General features: G+C 33.7%; 2 protein-coding genes across 4 annotated transcripts; one reads left to right on the top strand and one right to left on the bottom strand.

The window, feature by feature from the left end:
- Nucleotides 1-4,688: 4,688 nt before the first annotated feature.
- On the bottom strand, nucleotides 4,689-8,995 carry LOC133284212 (uncharacterized). 3 transcript variants are annotated; one of them, XM_061481206.1, is made up of 10 exons: nucleotides 8,842-8,995; nucleotides 8,656-8,757; nucleotides 8,390-8,455; nucleotides 7,941-8,129; nucleotides 7,758-7,871; nucleotides 7,419-7,490; nucleotides 6,193-6,276; nucleotides 5,977-6,077; nucleotides 5,568-5,652; nucleotides 4,689-5,305 (listed from the first exon to the last, which is right to left on the bottom strand). In XM_061481206.1, the coding sequence occupies exons 1-10, from the start codon at nucleotides 8,917-8,919 to the stop codon at nucleotides 4,913-4,915; spliced, it is 1,284 nt and encodes a 427-aa protein (XP_061337190.1). In that variant the 5' UTR covers nucleotides 8,920-8,995; the 3' UTR covers nucleotides 4,689-4,912. The 3 variants fall into 3 exon arrangements, with proteins under 3 accessions (XP_061337190.1, XP_061337188.1, XP_061337189.1); XM_061481204.1 differs by having other exon boundaries at nucleotides 7,953-8,129; XM_061481205.1 differs by having other exon boundaries at nucleotides 7,956-8,129.
- Nucleotides 8,996-14,343: 5,348 nt separating this feature from the next.
- LOC133284194 (probable WRKY transcription factor 9) lies at nucleotides 14,344-17,124 on the top strand. Its single transcript, XM_061481184.1, has 5 exons — nucleotides 14,344-14,580; nucleotides 14,872-15,012; nucleotides 15,123-15,467; nucleotides 15,592-15,705; nucleotides 16,453-17,124. The coding sequence occupies exons 1-5, from the start codon at nucleotides 14,344-14,346 to the stop codon at nucleotides 17,122-17,124; spliced, it is 1,509 nt and encodes a 502-aa protein (XP_061337168.1).
- The last annotated feature ends 388 nt before the right edge of the window (nucleotides 17,125-17,512 follow it).

Genomic DNA, 17,512 nt, shown 5'->3' with positions numbered 1-17,512 from the left:
TATTTTTGTTGGTATTATTTCTGTTGAGATATTCGCAGCCAGAGGACATTGTCATATCTGTCATGTGAAGTTTGTGTTCTAGCACAAAACATTCTTGTATTTAAGACTAATAATCCTCTATTTTTCTTATTCAATAACTGTTTTATCCGAAAATTAAAGTAATACCATTTTCCATGTATGAGTAAAATCCTACAAACAACTTTTGAAATTAATGTCCACATAATAAATAGAGAAATTATAACATATTTTTAACGTAACCATTAATGCACGTGACGTGCTACGAATATTTTCACCGTTAATTTTATTGCCATTTATATAAATTTTAGGTTATCATCTTTGAAAGAAGAATTTGTCATTTTAAATGATAAAAAGTTATGTTATTTTCAGAGAAAGATAGACATAAAATAATATTTTTTATTTTAAATTTAAATTAAAAAAAATCATTCACTTTTTTCCCATAATTTTTATTTTTTATATCTTTTTCTCTTTTAAAATAATATAATTTATGTCATTTAAAATAAAAAATATCTAAACCTAAATTTAACTGTAGAAATAGTAACTGACGTGCCGTTGTGAAATGAATGCTGATGAATTTATAATCTCCGAATAATTTTTGAGTACTACTGCTGTACTTAGATTCATTGCATCTCATGAATGAGAGCCTTACACATCAGATGAGAGAAAAAAAATTTGACAGAAATAAAAGTATATTAACTGACATGTAATATTTTCATTGTTGGGTGTTCGGTATGGAAGATGTTCGAGCCAGCTGGACAACATAACTTCTTCGAATTTGTGGGGTTCCAATAATTTGAGCTAAAAATATTGTAAATGGAGCGCATCGCAAACTTGGGCTGCAATGCTTTTTGTAACAATAACTAGTTAATTAGAAGAGAAATTTTGGTATTTTGATAATTCCATTTTTATTTTTAACGCTATTAATCTTATAGTTGTGAAATTTAAGTATGTTTCTAAAATTTCCTCGCGACACCATGGTTTGCAAAACCCCATCTTCGTCCCTGCAGCTTTTACAAGCAAATTTTTCAATTGTGATTATTAATGAATAAGGTTTTTTAAATTTTTAAATTTTTGCAATATATTATCTCAACTAATGCTGCTATAAGAGATTAAATTACTTTTCACTCAGAGGATGACTAATATTTGATGGTGTGATTACTTCACTAACTTGTAGGGATTATAGGACTAAGAAATGATACACAGACACACAGTCTCATGTTTAGTTAACATACACATCATGGCGAGTCCCATTTTTAGCTAAATTCCAAGAAGGATCAACGATCTTAACCTCACTTCTGCACGAATTTGAAAACTGAATGTATTAGAGTCACAGAGACATTATTTTCAACATTACAAATTAACAACAAAACTAACACCATTTAACTCATAGATGGAGAGATGAAATAGTGGAAGTTTTACGGTTTAAAAACTAAATTGATAAAATTTATTTCTAAGGGACTAAATTAATAAAGAATGTATCTTTCGGGTATTAAAATAATATTTTATTTTTATCATTAATTGATTGTACTACACTTTTCTTACCATAAAAATTATTATTTTTAACACAGGCTCAAGATTTATTTCTACAACATATTGGTAGTTATTGTTAGCACTTAATTATGTTAAATTCAGTTAAATATTCCATTACAATTGAAAATTAAAAATTGAGAGACGTTTTTTATATATATATATATATAGAAATCTCTATATAAAATTCACTAAAATCCCTATTTTAAAAGAACGCTAAATTGGTCATTATCATTTTTTTACCCATAAACATTTTTTATTCATATTCTTGTATATGTGATCATAGACACCATTTTTAAAAAAGGAAAAAGAAAAAAGAAAAATCACTAGGTATACTTTATATTTTTAAAATGTGAAACTAATATCCATTCATTTGTTGGCTTAACCATGGTGATAAAGTACTTCTACTATATTACCAAAAAAAAAAAGTAATTCTACTATGTTACCAAAAAAAGTACTTCTACTAAGTTTTGAGCTCCTATCACAGATAAAATTTGCACTTATAGAACTTAATTCACCAACTAAACCACGTTTCATGTTTAACAAGGGCTGTTTTGCTACCTTCGATTGCATAAGAACACAAATTTCAAATTCCTCACAAAATAAATTTACACTTCTTAGTGTACATCACACCCACAAAGCGTGTTCTCACGGAGAAACATTAGAGTATTTAAGTGTGATGAATCTCACATTAGTTAGTAATAGACTAAATGAAGTGGATAAATTCATGAACCCGACGCTTAAAGATTTTGGGTTGAGAACCCACTTCCTACAATTGGTGTAGCTTAACTCATTGATAGCGATCTTCTGCCATGGGCCCCTCTTGGACCGGCTGACAATGGTATTAGAGTCGAGTTGGGTTCGGGCTGACATGGTGATTGGCGGGTTGAGTACTTTGGGCTTGGTACTCACTTGAAAAATGAGCATATCAATGGTGGGTTTCACAACTGAGAAGGTGATCGTTATAGTATTCAAGTATGATGAGTTTTATGTTGGTTGGTAATGGGCTAAGTAAAGTGAATGGATCCATGAACTCAATGTCTTAAGATTTTAAATTGAGATGTGATGTTAGATCCACTTTCTACAATTGGTGTAACTTAACCTATTATTGATGGTGATTTCCCGCGATGAACTCTTCCTAAACCCACGTGACACATATATGCTTAAGAAGAGAAACGAGAAGTTAGGTTTCTAAGCATTGTAACGATCACGTGTATATGCGTACTCAAGCAAATTAAAATACTTAATTAACCTAGAAACCCTGAATTACGTATTTTTCTATGTAAAACCGGGGGGGGGGGGGGGGGGGGGGGGGTCTACCATTTTGATTTAGGGACAACGTGACTAAAACACTCGGTTATTTTGGTTATTTTCAACATCAATTTGATTATTACGTTTCTCAAATATCTGACCGTAGCTCAAAGTTCTCCCAAGTGGGTCACGTTATTCAATTATTTAAAGCAAACTAACCAAAAGACTCAAGAAGAAGGCACCAACCACTTCACACCTTTCTTTCTCACTAAGAAAACCCTTGAATAGATTCATTCTTTTACTATTCAGAGAAAAAATTAGGCAGGATCCGAATTAGTACTGTTACTACTGGTTGGAAGAGGAACGTTTCTAATATGATGATGACCCACAAACAAAGGTGGCAAAGTGGATGGCTTATCCTGTCTTGCCATCAATTTGTCAAAAAATGAGCTAGCTCATCCTATTCTATTTTTGAAAGTGGGCAGAAAAATTCGGCTGAGCTCGAACATATTTTATACTAATTCATCATCAACTCATTAAAAAACGAGTCCGTCCATCCCATCCCTCTCCGCTTTTGAAAATGGATTGTAAAATTCACTTTGCCCTATCCTGTTTTGCGGGCAATCCAAACCCGTTTTACCGGCTCTACCCACAAAGTGAGGATGGACAGATGAACAAGAAAATAATACCATTAAAACCTGACTAAGAATATTATAACCAAAAGAAGGGAAAAAAAAACATTTTTATAGCTAGAAGCGAAGCACTGAGATATTGAGTTATATCACTTTACCCAAATATTCCTTATAAAGCAACAAGTGTTTTAGCTCAAACAACCAATTAAATGACAGTTAAGTCGTAAAAGTGAAACAAAAAATGTGGCGCCTTTTTAGCAAAAGCTTTTTTGGCTTTTCCTTTTCATGTCACAAGAAAAAAAGATGGACCAATATCGATCCCACCACGTTGGTTCACGCATTTGCCCTAACCAGCGCTAAAAGGCTGGTGTCTTACATAAGGGTGAAAATAATAAGTCTGTAAGTGCAACCCAAAAATGGATGAAAAAGGGAGTTAAAGATTGGTTCCAGTAGTGTACCGTGAAGAATCTAGAGGCAAAAGAAGACTGAAAAGTGGAAGTAGTTCCCGAAAGCTAGCTGGACATTCTAACATCCAAAAGGAAGGAGCAATGGTATTGACATTATTAAACAAAATGATATGAGATAATATACCCGAAAACAACATCAATGAAACGACAAGTTACAAGCTTAGTTTGCTTGTTTCAAACCAGATGGTTGGAAACATCCTTTGGATTCTCTTTCTCCATGTTTGCTCGTTGGAAAGTTCTCTTTTTCTTCCTGTGTTCTAAAAAGCAACACAGCTCGGCACTTTCTCGAAAAATATGCAAATAATGTTTCTGTATTCTAATTGATTTTATTTTATTTTTGTCATTGACGATATATGTTAAACAAAATAATGAATGACTTCTTTCTTAAGGCAATGGTTTGCATAATGTGTAGGGGGTATACGTGAAGAGGGGAAGGCGTGTTCTATGTATAATGGATATTTAATTAGTATTATAATTATTAAGTTCAACACAAACCACACATACCGGACTAGTCTATTTATTTGGCTTTTCAGCCAACAAACGCACCCAGTTCATGTAAGCAATTTATTACGGAGACAAACAACTGTCTTTAAAATCAGAGCAAAACATATTTGATGCCAACCTTTTTAGTCAAGAACCTACACTGTCCATTTGAATTGGGACATCCGATTAAGGTTCGCCTTGTGGGGAGACGGGAGTGATTCATTGCCAATGAGGACTAACCCTTCTGTGAAGTTAATAAACAAAGGAAAAATAAATGCAAGATAAAAATTCACGTAAATTGAAATGGGGTGAATTTATGCAAAGTTTGCTCGTTATGGGCACAAACCAAACAGATATTGTGCATTACTGATTCTCCAAAGGGCAGCAAAACAAAGAGAACAAGTAAAAAAGTTCATTTGAATACAGAAATCACCAAGGCAATAAGTTCAAATATAGAAGCCTAGCGTACCAAGGGATAAACTACAAAACACAAATATCTGGTAGAATAATCGAAAATTGTGTTCTGGGAAGCCATCACTTCCCGTCAACAGCATCAGCAGCAGGATCTGCACTGGTGTTATCTGCTTCCATCTTAGTTGTTTCATCAACCCTTTTACCAGAATCATCTTCTAATTCATCATCCATCATGTCATCCTCTCCAACATTTATATCTTCCACATCATCATCATCTTCATTATTGCTTCCGCCGGGGATCTTTCTTTTCTTCGGACCATGCTCAAGCCTATGAGTGTCCAATTCTTTGTCCATAGTTTCCTGTAAATTCTGGTCATTGTTTACTTTCCTTGCGTTCCTTGCATTCTGCCATCTCTCCAAGTCCTTCTCAACATTGGCAAGATACTGCTCCCCAACCTGTTTCTGATACTCAGACACTTCCTCTCTTCTTGCATTCTTCCATTCTAGGAAAGCCTGCAAATTAAAGAGATGGATATTATATGAAAAAATAAGATGCATTTTAAAAGCCAATACTGTTGAATCCCGTGCTTTAGAGAGTATGAATTAATAAACATCCATGTAAAAACAAAAAACAACATCAATATTTGAGATTTTGCTAGGCGAATGCTTGATGGATGTCCATCAAGGTCAAAATGACATATAAGACGAAGACCAAAAGAGATTAAATGTCTAAGTTTGACAGTCTCTTCATTTCTTCAAGTTCCAAAGATCAAACCTCTTCTTTGCGCTTCTCAAGTGACATAGCATCTTCATCCAAGGGCTTGTTCGGCAAATAATATATTGGAGGCTCTGCTTTAGTCCTGCAAAAATACATGCCACTTTCAATCAAAGAAGAGCCCAAAAGGATTAAAGAAAAACAATCATATGTCTACCTAAATTCCTGCAATTAGCAGGAAACATCCAGTCATCAAGTTGCTTCAAACTACAATGCACATGAACAGAAACTTATCTTCGTCTCAATAAAATGTGAATATGGACACTTTTCGACCAAAATTAAAAATAACCTGCAGAGCAGAGCATGATATGATGTCAGATATAATAAATCTCCAGCTGTTGACGTGATAGCAAACGATTTCTCATGAGAAGACTCTTGCCTCATAAGTTTACAGTTGAAGGGGACAAACCTTATAAAATTGCTTAGTCTTTTATGATGCTCACTCCACCGAAGAAACAGCAACTCCAATTTCTTTTCTTCTGTCTTAGCGGCCACACGTGCCCTAAGAGTCTGGTCGTAATTGGAAAACAAAAAATATATGTAAAAAAATTTGTTAATGAGGATCAAAACGAAACGTTGTTGTCTGTTCTGAATAGCAAATAATAGTTATCGATTGAAAGCCAACCAAGTCTCTCCTCCGTTTTTCCGCAATCTGTTCACGCTCTTCTTGCCTAAGCCTTTCACTTTCTTCACGTGCTCTTTGCTCAGCCTAGGAAAGAGTTCCAAGGTATTTGAGATTATTATTGAGCTATGGATGTTACCATGAGGGAGAGAGAGAAAAGAAGAGAGAGAGAGAGAGGACAAAGTGGCAAGACAAATTCAGTGCTTGACAAGGAGGTGATCATAGAACTTCGCAAGCATTATAGCAAACGGGATATTTCACTTTGCCACATTAATCATAAGTCCAATTTAAAAATGATTCATTGCACCCAATCTAATCACTATTTTGTCAATTTTCACCTTGTCCATCCAAATTGGCACAAGGTTTATTCTACAACTGACTGTACATGATAATCCACATACCTTTGGTGGGTACACATATCAAGGCAATATGAATGAACACGTTTGCCACTAAGAGAACTTGTAACAGCATTGTGTGGACTTTGGATCTTATCAAACGTGTCCATCCAATTGATTGGCATGTGTAATCCCAACCACCAGTCATCTGAATATCATACGCTGTCTTTGATCGGCAACTTTGATAGCCAATTTGGAAAGGCTAGATGAAAATTGACATAATGTCACTAGATTAGGATTTAGGGCACAACGTGTCATTTATAATAATAGGAGGGAAACTGCAAGTAGGCCCAAAAATCTAGGGACAAAAGGAAATATTCCCAGACATTTAAATCTCATGCATATGCACAGAAATAAAGAGAAACATGAAAAGAATGCATAGTTTAAGAAAACTGATTTACATATGATAACACTTAGATATGCCCTGGCTATCAAGTATCAATGAAAATGGTTGGCTTAAGAAAAGGTGGAAATGTATTCTATGCCCCCATATGATTAATTAATATTAACAAGAAGCCCTTATTTTTAATTTACAACTGTTGCATAATAAAATCTATCTATGCCAAATGGGTATTTAAAAAAATGCAAAATAATGCAATATCAAAATGTTTCAGTGAGTCTTTACAAAAGATCACATATAATATCAAGATTACTGAAGATAATGGCCCTGAATAAATTTATCAACAAAGGTATAGTTTATGATTCTACATAACCTTACACAAGGTGGATTGACTAAATTTGTTTGAAGTAAGTGTCTTATATTTAGGTACTGAAACTTAACAACCCACTTCTTCAATATGAAGACTCTTCACATAATAATGGACATGAACTTACTCTTTGCAAAGAATTAGATCTTCGCATATATGCCTCTGTTCCTGAGAGTTGCAAGTCTTCCTTTCTGAATTTCTGGATGAGCTCAGAGTAAAAGAAATATATAAAAAATATGGAAATAATAATAGTAACAAATAGCAATGATGATCAAATCAGATAAACCTGTTTACAAACAGGAGAAGCACTAATAAGAACATTAAAAATGACACTATAAACATTGTCAGGCAGAAACTTGAAGATGGAAAACAACTAATGAGAGAGACAGAGTAAATCAATTACTGAATTGAGCTTATAAGATGGCACTACTAATGTGTTTAAAACCAAGTAACTAATCCAAAATACCTCCAGAGTTCCCAAAAGCTGACCCAGCATTCTTTTGTTCCTATTAACCAAGCTCGGATCCTCATTCTTTGGCAATACCCTTGGAACAAGTTCTGTGGTAGGAATCTCAGAAGCCTGACATGAATAACAAGCTATAGTGTTAGGTATACAAATTTAAGCCAACAATCATCTAGAAGGTAATACATTTGCATTTACCACCATTGAAGTTCTTTGATTGCTATCTCTCCTAGACCATCCACTTTGGTGAGAATTTAAAGGCTTCCTATCACTCTGGTCCACTGCTCCAGTCCCATTAACACCTTCGCCGTTTGAATCCTGTATATTTACATCCTGTCCTGCACCAGCATCTTCAGTCAACTCCCCCTCATCAACCTTCATTCACAAACGGAGATTCAGTTAAAAACAAGCTCCAATTTCCCCTTTTCGGGGGAGGGTTCAGGAAACAACAGGGAAAGGGGCAGGCATGACACCACTAGTTTTTTTGAATTAAAAGATTATGCACACTACATTTGAATTTAGAACCCCACCCCAATTATATTCTCGTCAATTATCAACAATGAGTAGTCAGATTAAAAAACCTAATAAAAATGAGCAGACATTAATTAGTAAAAATGATATGGAAAAGGAAGCACCTTAACCACAGCAGAAGAAAGTCGACGTTTGGCAGGGGGTTGATCTTCAGAATCATTCCTGTCTCCCTGAATAATAAATTATATTGATCAATATCCTAAACTCAATTTTTTTTTTTTTGTTTAAAGTCAAATCCAGGTTATTTATCTTTCCAACTTCAGCATAGCGAGTAAAATGGTAAAGTGAAGGTAGAGAAGAAAATGGGAGCATAGCGAGTAAAACCCTAAAGAAGGGAAAGAGAGAGAGAGAGGAAGGTAAAAAGACTAACAGGACGAAGAAAGGGTCGTTGGCGAAGACCATTGGCGCGGAGAGCAGGAGCTGACAAGGCACCTCTGCGAAGCCCTCGCGGATCTCGAAGCCTCTCCGTTATCTACAAAATTAATAACCATAAGAATCGAACATATATATACATATCTATTGTGTGTGTAGAGTGAGTGAGAGAGAGAGAGATGACCTCACGCTGTTGGCGAATAAGCTCATCGATCTCGTTGCGGAGGTCCTCCTCCGTCTTCTCCACCGCAGTGCTCCCCATTGGTGTCAGCTTAGTTCTTACTCCTATACACTTCACCGCTCTATAAAACCCTCGCCACTGCACCGCTAGAGTACATTCATTCTTCTCTTTTATGCCAAGTTTTTTATTTTTACTTAATTTTCTACTTTTCGTGATTAAATAAATTTCGATTTTATTATTATTTGTTTTTGATTGAATATTTTTCGTTAAGGTTGTAATATAACGAAGTATATAGAATAAGAGAAATACTTTTTTATGTTGTAAGAAAATAATTATTTCATGTTATAGAAATAAAATTATAAGTAGGACTCACGGGTAAGAAGAGAGAGAAAAAGAGTGATGAAACTCACCTCTTTTTATGTGTGTAGGAAAATTATTTCTCTCGTATAAAATTAAATAAATATAACCCATAAAATAAATACCAACAATGTGTTGTGTTGTGTTGGCATAGCTAAAGGTCACATAAGATGAAGAATGCAAGTTCGAGATTTGAGAAGTGAATCTCTTGAAAGAGGAATTCGCCTAAACAATGAACCGGATAATAGAAATATTTTAAAAAAAGTATATATAAGAAATTAGTATTATGTATTAGTTATGTACCAAAAAAAAAAGTATTATGTGTTAGTTTAGAATATTATCTTTTTTTATTATTATATATGACAATCTTTTTTAATTTAATCTTTATTTATTATAGTAATTTTATGTGAATCTTTTACGGTAATAAATAATGGAAAAGATATGCTTGTTTATAAAGAGAGAAAAAAATTAATTAAAAATAAAAACTAGTATGATGTATGGGAATTAAAATTGATATTTTTTATTTAGTGTCATTTATAGCACATTTAAATAAATAAGTCTGAATACGTATTCCGATTACATTGATTTTAAAAATTCTAATTTTTTAAATTAAATCTTAACCATAAGTCATGTTAAATATAAAATAAATTAATTTAAACAGGTTTTATTATAAGGAAAAATAAATGTTATGTGAAAGGACATTGAAGAATTGTCTTGCTTTTTTATTTATTTTTTGTTTTTTCAAAACAACAAGTGGACCCTATCATTTATTATCTGTGTGGCATGATGGAAAATTAGTCCAGTGACGGAAGATTTGACAAACCCTTTATTATATATCTGTTGAGATTTTTATTTTTTATTTTTTTGGTGAAATTAAGGGACAATGACCATATTGCCTCTTTTTAGGCAAAATTTTACCTGATTGTCACTTCTGAAAAAAAAAATTACCAAAATGTCACGCCTGAATCCCGCTTGTCTGACAAGCGGGAATGGACTGGACACGTGTCAGCGTCTGAATGGTCAACCATTCTCGCTGGGCCGCCCAGCTAGAATGACAGAATGCTGACACGTGGCAAAAGCACAGGCATGAATGCAGTAAGGTGGAAGGAGTCGAAAGCAGCAGTTCCAGTGTAGAGTCTCCCATGTCAGTCAACCCTTCTACTCAAACAAAGAGTCGACATAAACCAAAGGCAACTAAGTACTTAACTCACTCAAGCGCACAGTCCTCAAACCATGTCAAGTTATTTCCACATGCTACACACAATTGACATCTTCTAAACGCATATATAACTGTTATTTTAAGATGGGAATAATATTTATTGATTTCTTTCAATCTATAAGGAATTTTAAAGCCCTCTAAATATTTCTTTCAAATTCAAAATTTAGCTATTTCACTTCACCAGAAGTTCCTCTATAAGGAATTCTTCATTCTAATTTAATTACCAAACTTATACAAATAAAGGCTAATGTACTCCCAAGTCCCAACCTGCCCTCTCTGTGGACGTCACGTGACATGTTTATATATAGGAGTAATAAAAACAAATTAACAAAATAAAACAACTTTTAGAAAACTTATACTTAACAGGCCAGCAACATCAATGTTAATGGTCCGTGGGCCTTATTCAGGCCCAATGGGGCCTCTTCCCACTACAAGATAAGCACTTCACTCCATTTAAATGCACATTACTGCTGAGCCACTGTCCGCGTCACCTTTTCTGGAATTTACACGTAATAGCCTATAAAAGGCAACCGAAAAAAGTAAAACTTAATTGGTTAGCTAAATGACCAGATAAAAAGGACGAGGCACTTGAAGAAAATGATTTAAAAGATTACTTTTCTACTTCAAAACATTCATGAAAATTAACAAATCCATCAGTAGAGATTGATTCCATCATTCCATGTATAAACATGCGATAGTAAGAAAAATATAGTCAATGGCCCCGCAATATCTCTAACTCCTCGTACATTATTTTACTCAGGGGGCGTTTGATTGATGAGAAATATTTTGAATAGTAGGAAAATGTAATTAATAGGGAAGTGGTTGGAAAGTGAGTTTGGTAAGAAAATGTAAAAAAAGTTATTTGGTTGAGTAAAAATTTACCAGGAAAATTATGTGAAATTCTTGAATGTGTGTTTGGTTGAAGATAAAATATTAATGGGTAAATTTAGTAAAATTACAAGATAACCCTCCGACTAAATAACCCTTTTATTTTTACAAACTTATTGAGGGGCAAATTAGTCACCCAATTATTCAACTTTTTTACTTCTCCAAATTTTTCCCACAATACCACCCGCCAAGAAGCTATCTTCAACAGTGTTTTTTGACATAAATCACATGCAATCCGCGAAAGATGGGGAACTCACTTAGGGGGATATATTCCATGAATCAGCGAAACAAACGTGGTATTATCAGAATCCATGAATCACTTACCCATCAAACTTGAGAGAAGTCCCGAAACAAACGCCCCTTAGTTCTTTGAATCAAATGTATGATAATCAAAGAGTATCCTCTTGGCAAGGCACTCTTTTGATTGATAAATCAATTGTACTACTGTTCTTGGCAGGTACTTCCCTAAACCAGCTAATGGCTCTTCTATAGACGAGTATTCCTCCGACTTAGGTTTTAAATACTTTCTAAAGGAAATGAAATATCAATTACCAATTATGCAAAAATCTAAATTACATAAGGCCCTAAAAGATTATTAAAAATTGAAAATGAATCTTAATTAGGTAACTATCTTTTAAAAAAATATAAAATTTTCAAAAAAAAAAATCTTATTAAGATAAAATTCCTAAAAAAATAAGGAAAAATATCAATATTCTAAATAATATAATTATCATCAAATCCATAAATAATAAATAAAACAAAAAAAAAATCTTCATATATTTTGCTTCAACTATGTACTACACCTCATTTACACACTTAGATTCACAAGATTATAGAGATTTGAATGTTCTTGTATTAAAATACATTCTCTGTAAAAGATTAAGCACATAAATACGAGTCACATTTTGAACATATATTATTATTAAAGTTATGCCTAGATTTGAATAGTTAGGCGCGCTATACATGCAGAGGGGCGTTGTGGCAAGTGCATTAAATCATGAAGGGGAGTGGGGACTATCAAATTGTAAAATAGAGAGATATATATTGCAAACACCATCAAAGAGAAATTGTTAAATTAATGAACCAAATTAAGTTTCATTAAGTAATACCAATAATATACTGAATAATAGCTTATTAACCTTTGGTACCACATGGGTTTACACCATTAGGCAGCAAGCGGCGCCGCAGCCAATTCTCATGTGCATTAGGTTCACCTACTTGTTCACATATTATATCCATGAAAAATAAAATATTTTTCTCATGTTGACTTCAGCATATAATACCGAGTCTTGACGTGAATCTTGAAACGTCTATGACAGAAATAATAATAATAATAATAATAATAATAATTATTATTATTATTATTATTATTATTATTATTGCCAATCTAATGTGCCATATGTCAGATCATTATCTTTATCCATATGAAATAGAAATAGTTTGTGTAACTTTTGCACCGCGAGTTGCGGCAAATTGCTTCTGTACCACATGGTATATATAAAAAAATGACATCTGCAACCAAGCAACATTCTTCGGCTGCTACGAAATGTAAAACATAAAACTAGACCTAGAAAAAAGGAAAAATGACAACAGAAGCTTTAGTAATTAGAGCAAGAGCTTGAGGGAACCTTGGACCAAATTCAATAACCAATTATATTCATTTATGCAATTGCCAGCGTTTACTAAGACAAATCAGGCTTTATTTTTTTAATTGGTGATTATTAAAATACATGTATCGTGGAAGGTAATGGATCAAGAGGATAATTAAAAAAATAAAAAATAAAAATGCAAGTGTATAACAAGATCATAGACACACAAGTTGAGATATTTTTGGGCTTTGTGAGGTCTTGTAGTTAGACAAATTCAAGATCTCTCCCAAAGGTTTTCTTTTATTCGTATGAGATTTCGTACGGGGCTCATACTCCATGATAGCAGATCAATGATGTCAAAATTAACTCTATTTAATCATCCAAGTCGTACTAGTTTTTTAATCTAGTTCCGCTTAAAAATTTATTTAGGTGAACCCTGTTTCTCCATTAGCAGACACATACACGAGTGCCCCCTTCAAATTTCAATACTCAGGTTCTTTGTCCACTACAAAATAACAAATGTTGTTCATGCCCTATATTTGTATGTTAATTATATATATGCCTTGACAAACAAAGTAACGTTAAGCATGCTGCATTTTGTGCTAGGAAAGTGCAATTGCACGGACTATTGAAGATCATCAACCTCTTCTAACTAGGCACGTGCATGCGCCCTAAAGTTAACGAAGAAAAGTTAGTATTATTTTCTAGTGTGTGGGGCTAGAGCACGATGGCATCTATTAAACAATTTGTTAGACGGGTTAATTAAGTAGTCTAATAGTATGAAAATGCCTATGTTTAATGCTAATAATGTCAAACGATTGAAGTGATGATTCCGCTAGGCCCGCTCTTTATTTTTTTTTTGCACAGTGGTTGGAGATTTTTTTTTGGATAAACTAAGGTATCCTCCGCAAAGGCAATTTTTGTGTGTGGAGATTTTGACAGATCTAGGATTAAGGTTTTAAACTTTCCTAAATAGAGTATTGAGAAAGATCAAACACATGCGCTTACCTCACTCTCATAATGCGTCAACTGATTTATCATCATTTAGTGTATTGGCCGGTGATTTAAAACCTTGATTTGTTTCCTAGTTACTCAAAAGGGTAAGTAAAGGGATCAATGACCCATTACTATTCGAATGAGACTAATAACATCCTAACTATGGTTATTCTTGTCTTTTGGTCATTGTGAGGGCTCTCATTATGAAATTGTAGAGTTCCCACTGCCCTATATATTTATTAAAATAAAATAAAAATACTAGTAAACTTATTAATTTAATTGGGAATTGAGACTTCTCATTAAGAACCCAATAAAAGTCAAATCTTAGATGCGTCCTTTGTGTGCATAAGAGTACTTCTTTGAGACGAGGGAATTGACTTTGGTGCCTCAAAAGTAGCATTTATATCTACAGAGAGGACAAAGAGAGAGATTCTTCAGTTCTCAACCTTGTCCTCAATGGGAAGAGGAGAAGAACACACAAAGATAGAAATTGGTCTCTCTTTGCATATAGATCATGCCAATAATCGAAAAGAAGAAGCAAATTCAGATGGGCAAGAAGAAGAGGACGTGGAAGAAATGACGACACAGATACAGGATAAGGAAGAAGCTACAGACGCCACAACTGATCATGAAATAGAAGATCATGCATCAGTACCTGAAATATCGTTGCAAGAGAACAACAATGCACGTGAGGTAAAATTTTCATTGATGGAACAACACAAAATCATCCCCATTACTCTCTTTGTTGATGATAATGTTGTTTGTGAAAATTACCAACAGTTAATTAAAATTGTATTATTGTCATATATGATGTCCTTTCCCTCTTAATTTCTTCTCATGTTGGCTATTATTGCTTTTATATATACAAGATATGTGTTAACTCTTGAAGCACAAATCTTGATATATATAAACTTCTAATTGCTTGTATGTGATATATATGCTACTTGTTTAGAAGTCATTTAAAAGTGTATGATTTTCAAGCAGTTGAATGTTTTACAAATGGAGATGGATCGCGTAAAAGAGGAAAATAAAGATCTGAGGAAAGTGATGGAACAAACAATGAAAGACTACTGTGATCTACAAATGAAATTTGCTGTCATTGATCAAGAGAACAATAAAAGAAAGGTAAATCCGATTTTGTTTTAATTTTTTTTATTTTTCCTTTATAATCTAATTAATCTTCATCGTATTTTGATCCTTATTTTAAATTATCTAATAGTAGATCTCATATATAGGATCTCTCACTTCAAGATAACGCAAACACGAGCAGTGAAGGACCACCACCGACGATTCCTGAGATCTTTGATAACAAAATTCAAGCATCTCCATCCCCAAGAAAAAGTACTGATGATAATAGTATTAACGATAATGAATTGAGTTTATCACTAAGGTTGAGGACAAGCACAAGTCAACAAGAAAAGGAGGTAAATAAAGAAGAAGAACTATCAAGTTTTGCATCAGCGCAGAATAACAAGTTACGAAGGACTCATGACTTGTCTGGTATTAATACGCATGCTGCTTCTTCCCCTCATAATAGAAAAGCTAGGGTTTCAGTCAGAGCTAGATGTGAGGACGCCAAAGTGAGTTCAACTTCAACTTCAATCTATGTATCTCTGTACCCATCAAGATTGGTTTATGATTTCATTAACATTAATTATATATATTAAGAGCTAATATATCAAGTTTTTTGTGATATATATATAGATGAATGATGGGTGCCAATGGAGAAAATATGGCCAAAAAATTGCAAAAGGAAATCCTTGCCCACGAGCATATTATCGTTGCACTGTAGCCCCAGGATGCCCCGTTAGGAAACAGGTAAAAAAAAAATTGTGCACTCTTTATTTCAGTCGTATTAATAGTTTGAAATCAATCCTGGATTTATTTATTTTTTTCAACTAAATTATTACGTGTGACAACTAAATTTATACCGGGCAGGATATTCTTATACCGATGTGTAAAAGTTAGAAGTCTTACGCTCAATCTTAATCATTGATCCACTTGTATCTAATGGCTCACACATTACTAAAAAATTAGAGCCTTTAGACATAAGTGGAATCCACGGACAAGATTAAGAGTATAACTTACACTGGTGTAAAATGATCCTAATCTAAAGTATAACTTATACTGGTGTAAAATAATTCTATATATATATATATATATATATATATATATATATATATATATGAGGTAGGATCCTTTGATACCAGTGTCAAATTTCAATTTTGACACCTCATCTGAGAGTCGTTAGATCAAAAAAGATCAACGACTCTGATTTGCAAGCATGTGACACCATTGATCTTTTTTGATCTAACGGCTCTCAAATGAGGTGTCAAAATTAAAATTTGACACCCGTGTCAAAAGATCCTACCTCTATATATATATATATATATATATTTAGGGTTATATTTATCTTATTTTATATGAGAGAAATAATTTTTTTACACATATAAAAAAGAGGTAAGTCCCACCACTCTTTTTTTTTCTCTCCTTTTATGTGAGTCTCATTTGTAATTTTATTTCTGCAATACTGCAACATGACAAAAATATTTACCATATGTTTAGGTGCAAAGGTGCATGGATGACATGTCGATACTAATCACTACCTATGAAGGAACACATAATCATCCACTTCCTGTGGGTGCAACTGCTATGGCTTCTACAGCTTCTGCAGGTGCTTCTTTTACGTTGCTAGATTCAGATAACACATCAAGTTTCACCCAACCTTCTTTTCCTTACAAAAGCTTCCAGCAGCATCACCCTTTAGATCCATCTTCCAATATTAGAAGCATGAACCCTAATGACCCCACCAAAGGGATTGTTCTTGATCTCACTAGTAATAATATCCATGAGCCACTCCGTTTTCATAGTGGTAGCTCCTCCAATGTGACAGCACAACAGCGTTTTCCTTGGATGCAAAATAAACACCAGAGTGGTATAAATAGTACTCTTGCAATGAACAACTTTCAGAGCCTTATTAGACCAGTGGATCATGAGAAGGTTTTGAAAGCAGAAGAACCTAATTATCTGGTAGCTGATAATGTTTCTGCAATTGCCTCGGATCCTAAGTTCAGGGTTGCAGTTGCAGCTGCCATAACATCACTATTCAATAAAGAAAGCCACGTTACTCATACTGAAGAGACATCTTTTGGTCCAAAGAGTGGACAAAATGGAAGCTCTAGCAGCAGCAATAATTGGATCATAGAATCTCTTTCGAGAAATGGTAAGCACACTTGATATTTGTTCACCTTGGAGAATTAATAAGTTTATGTTTGAAGATAAGGGTGAAGGTTATACAACATAATATATATTATGTACAATATGCATGTACGGTTTTCCAGTAAAACTTCCCAAAGCATTACTGGATAGGTTCTTCTGTTTCTTTGTAATTTGGCATTGTTGCTGATATATAGTTATGAAAAAAGATTGTGTGATAAGTTGTAGGGCTCAGTTAATAAAGTCAAGGAAATAATTTCCCCCTTTTTCTGGGGGTCTGAGTTTTTCCATTATAAAATGTTTTTTTTTTTTTTTCGTGAGAACTAGTTCTTATAAAATATATTGGATAAAAGCTTGATTTAATTGCATTGATACGCTAACTGCAAGTGCATACATCAATTGTGCTTGT

Source organism: Gastrolobium bilobum, unplaced genomic scaffold, assembly GCF_033153095.1.
Source record: "Gastrolobium bilobum isolate Gb01-03AN ecotype WA unplaced genomic scaffold, APGP_CSIRO_Gbil_v1 utg19911, whole genome shotgun sequence".
Taxonomy (NCBI): domain Eukaryota; kingdom Viridiplantae; phylum Streptophyta; class Magnoliopsida; order Fabales; family Fabaceae; genus Gastrolobium; species Gastrolobium bilobum.
This window is presented reverse-complemented; position numbering and strand designations above follow the sequence as displayed.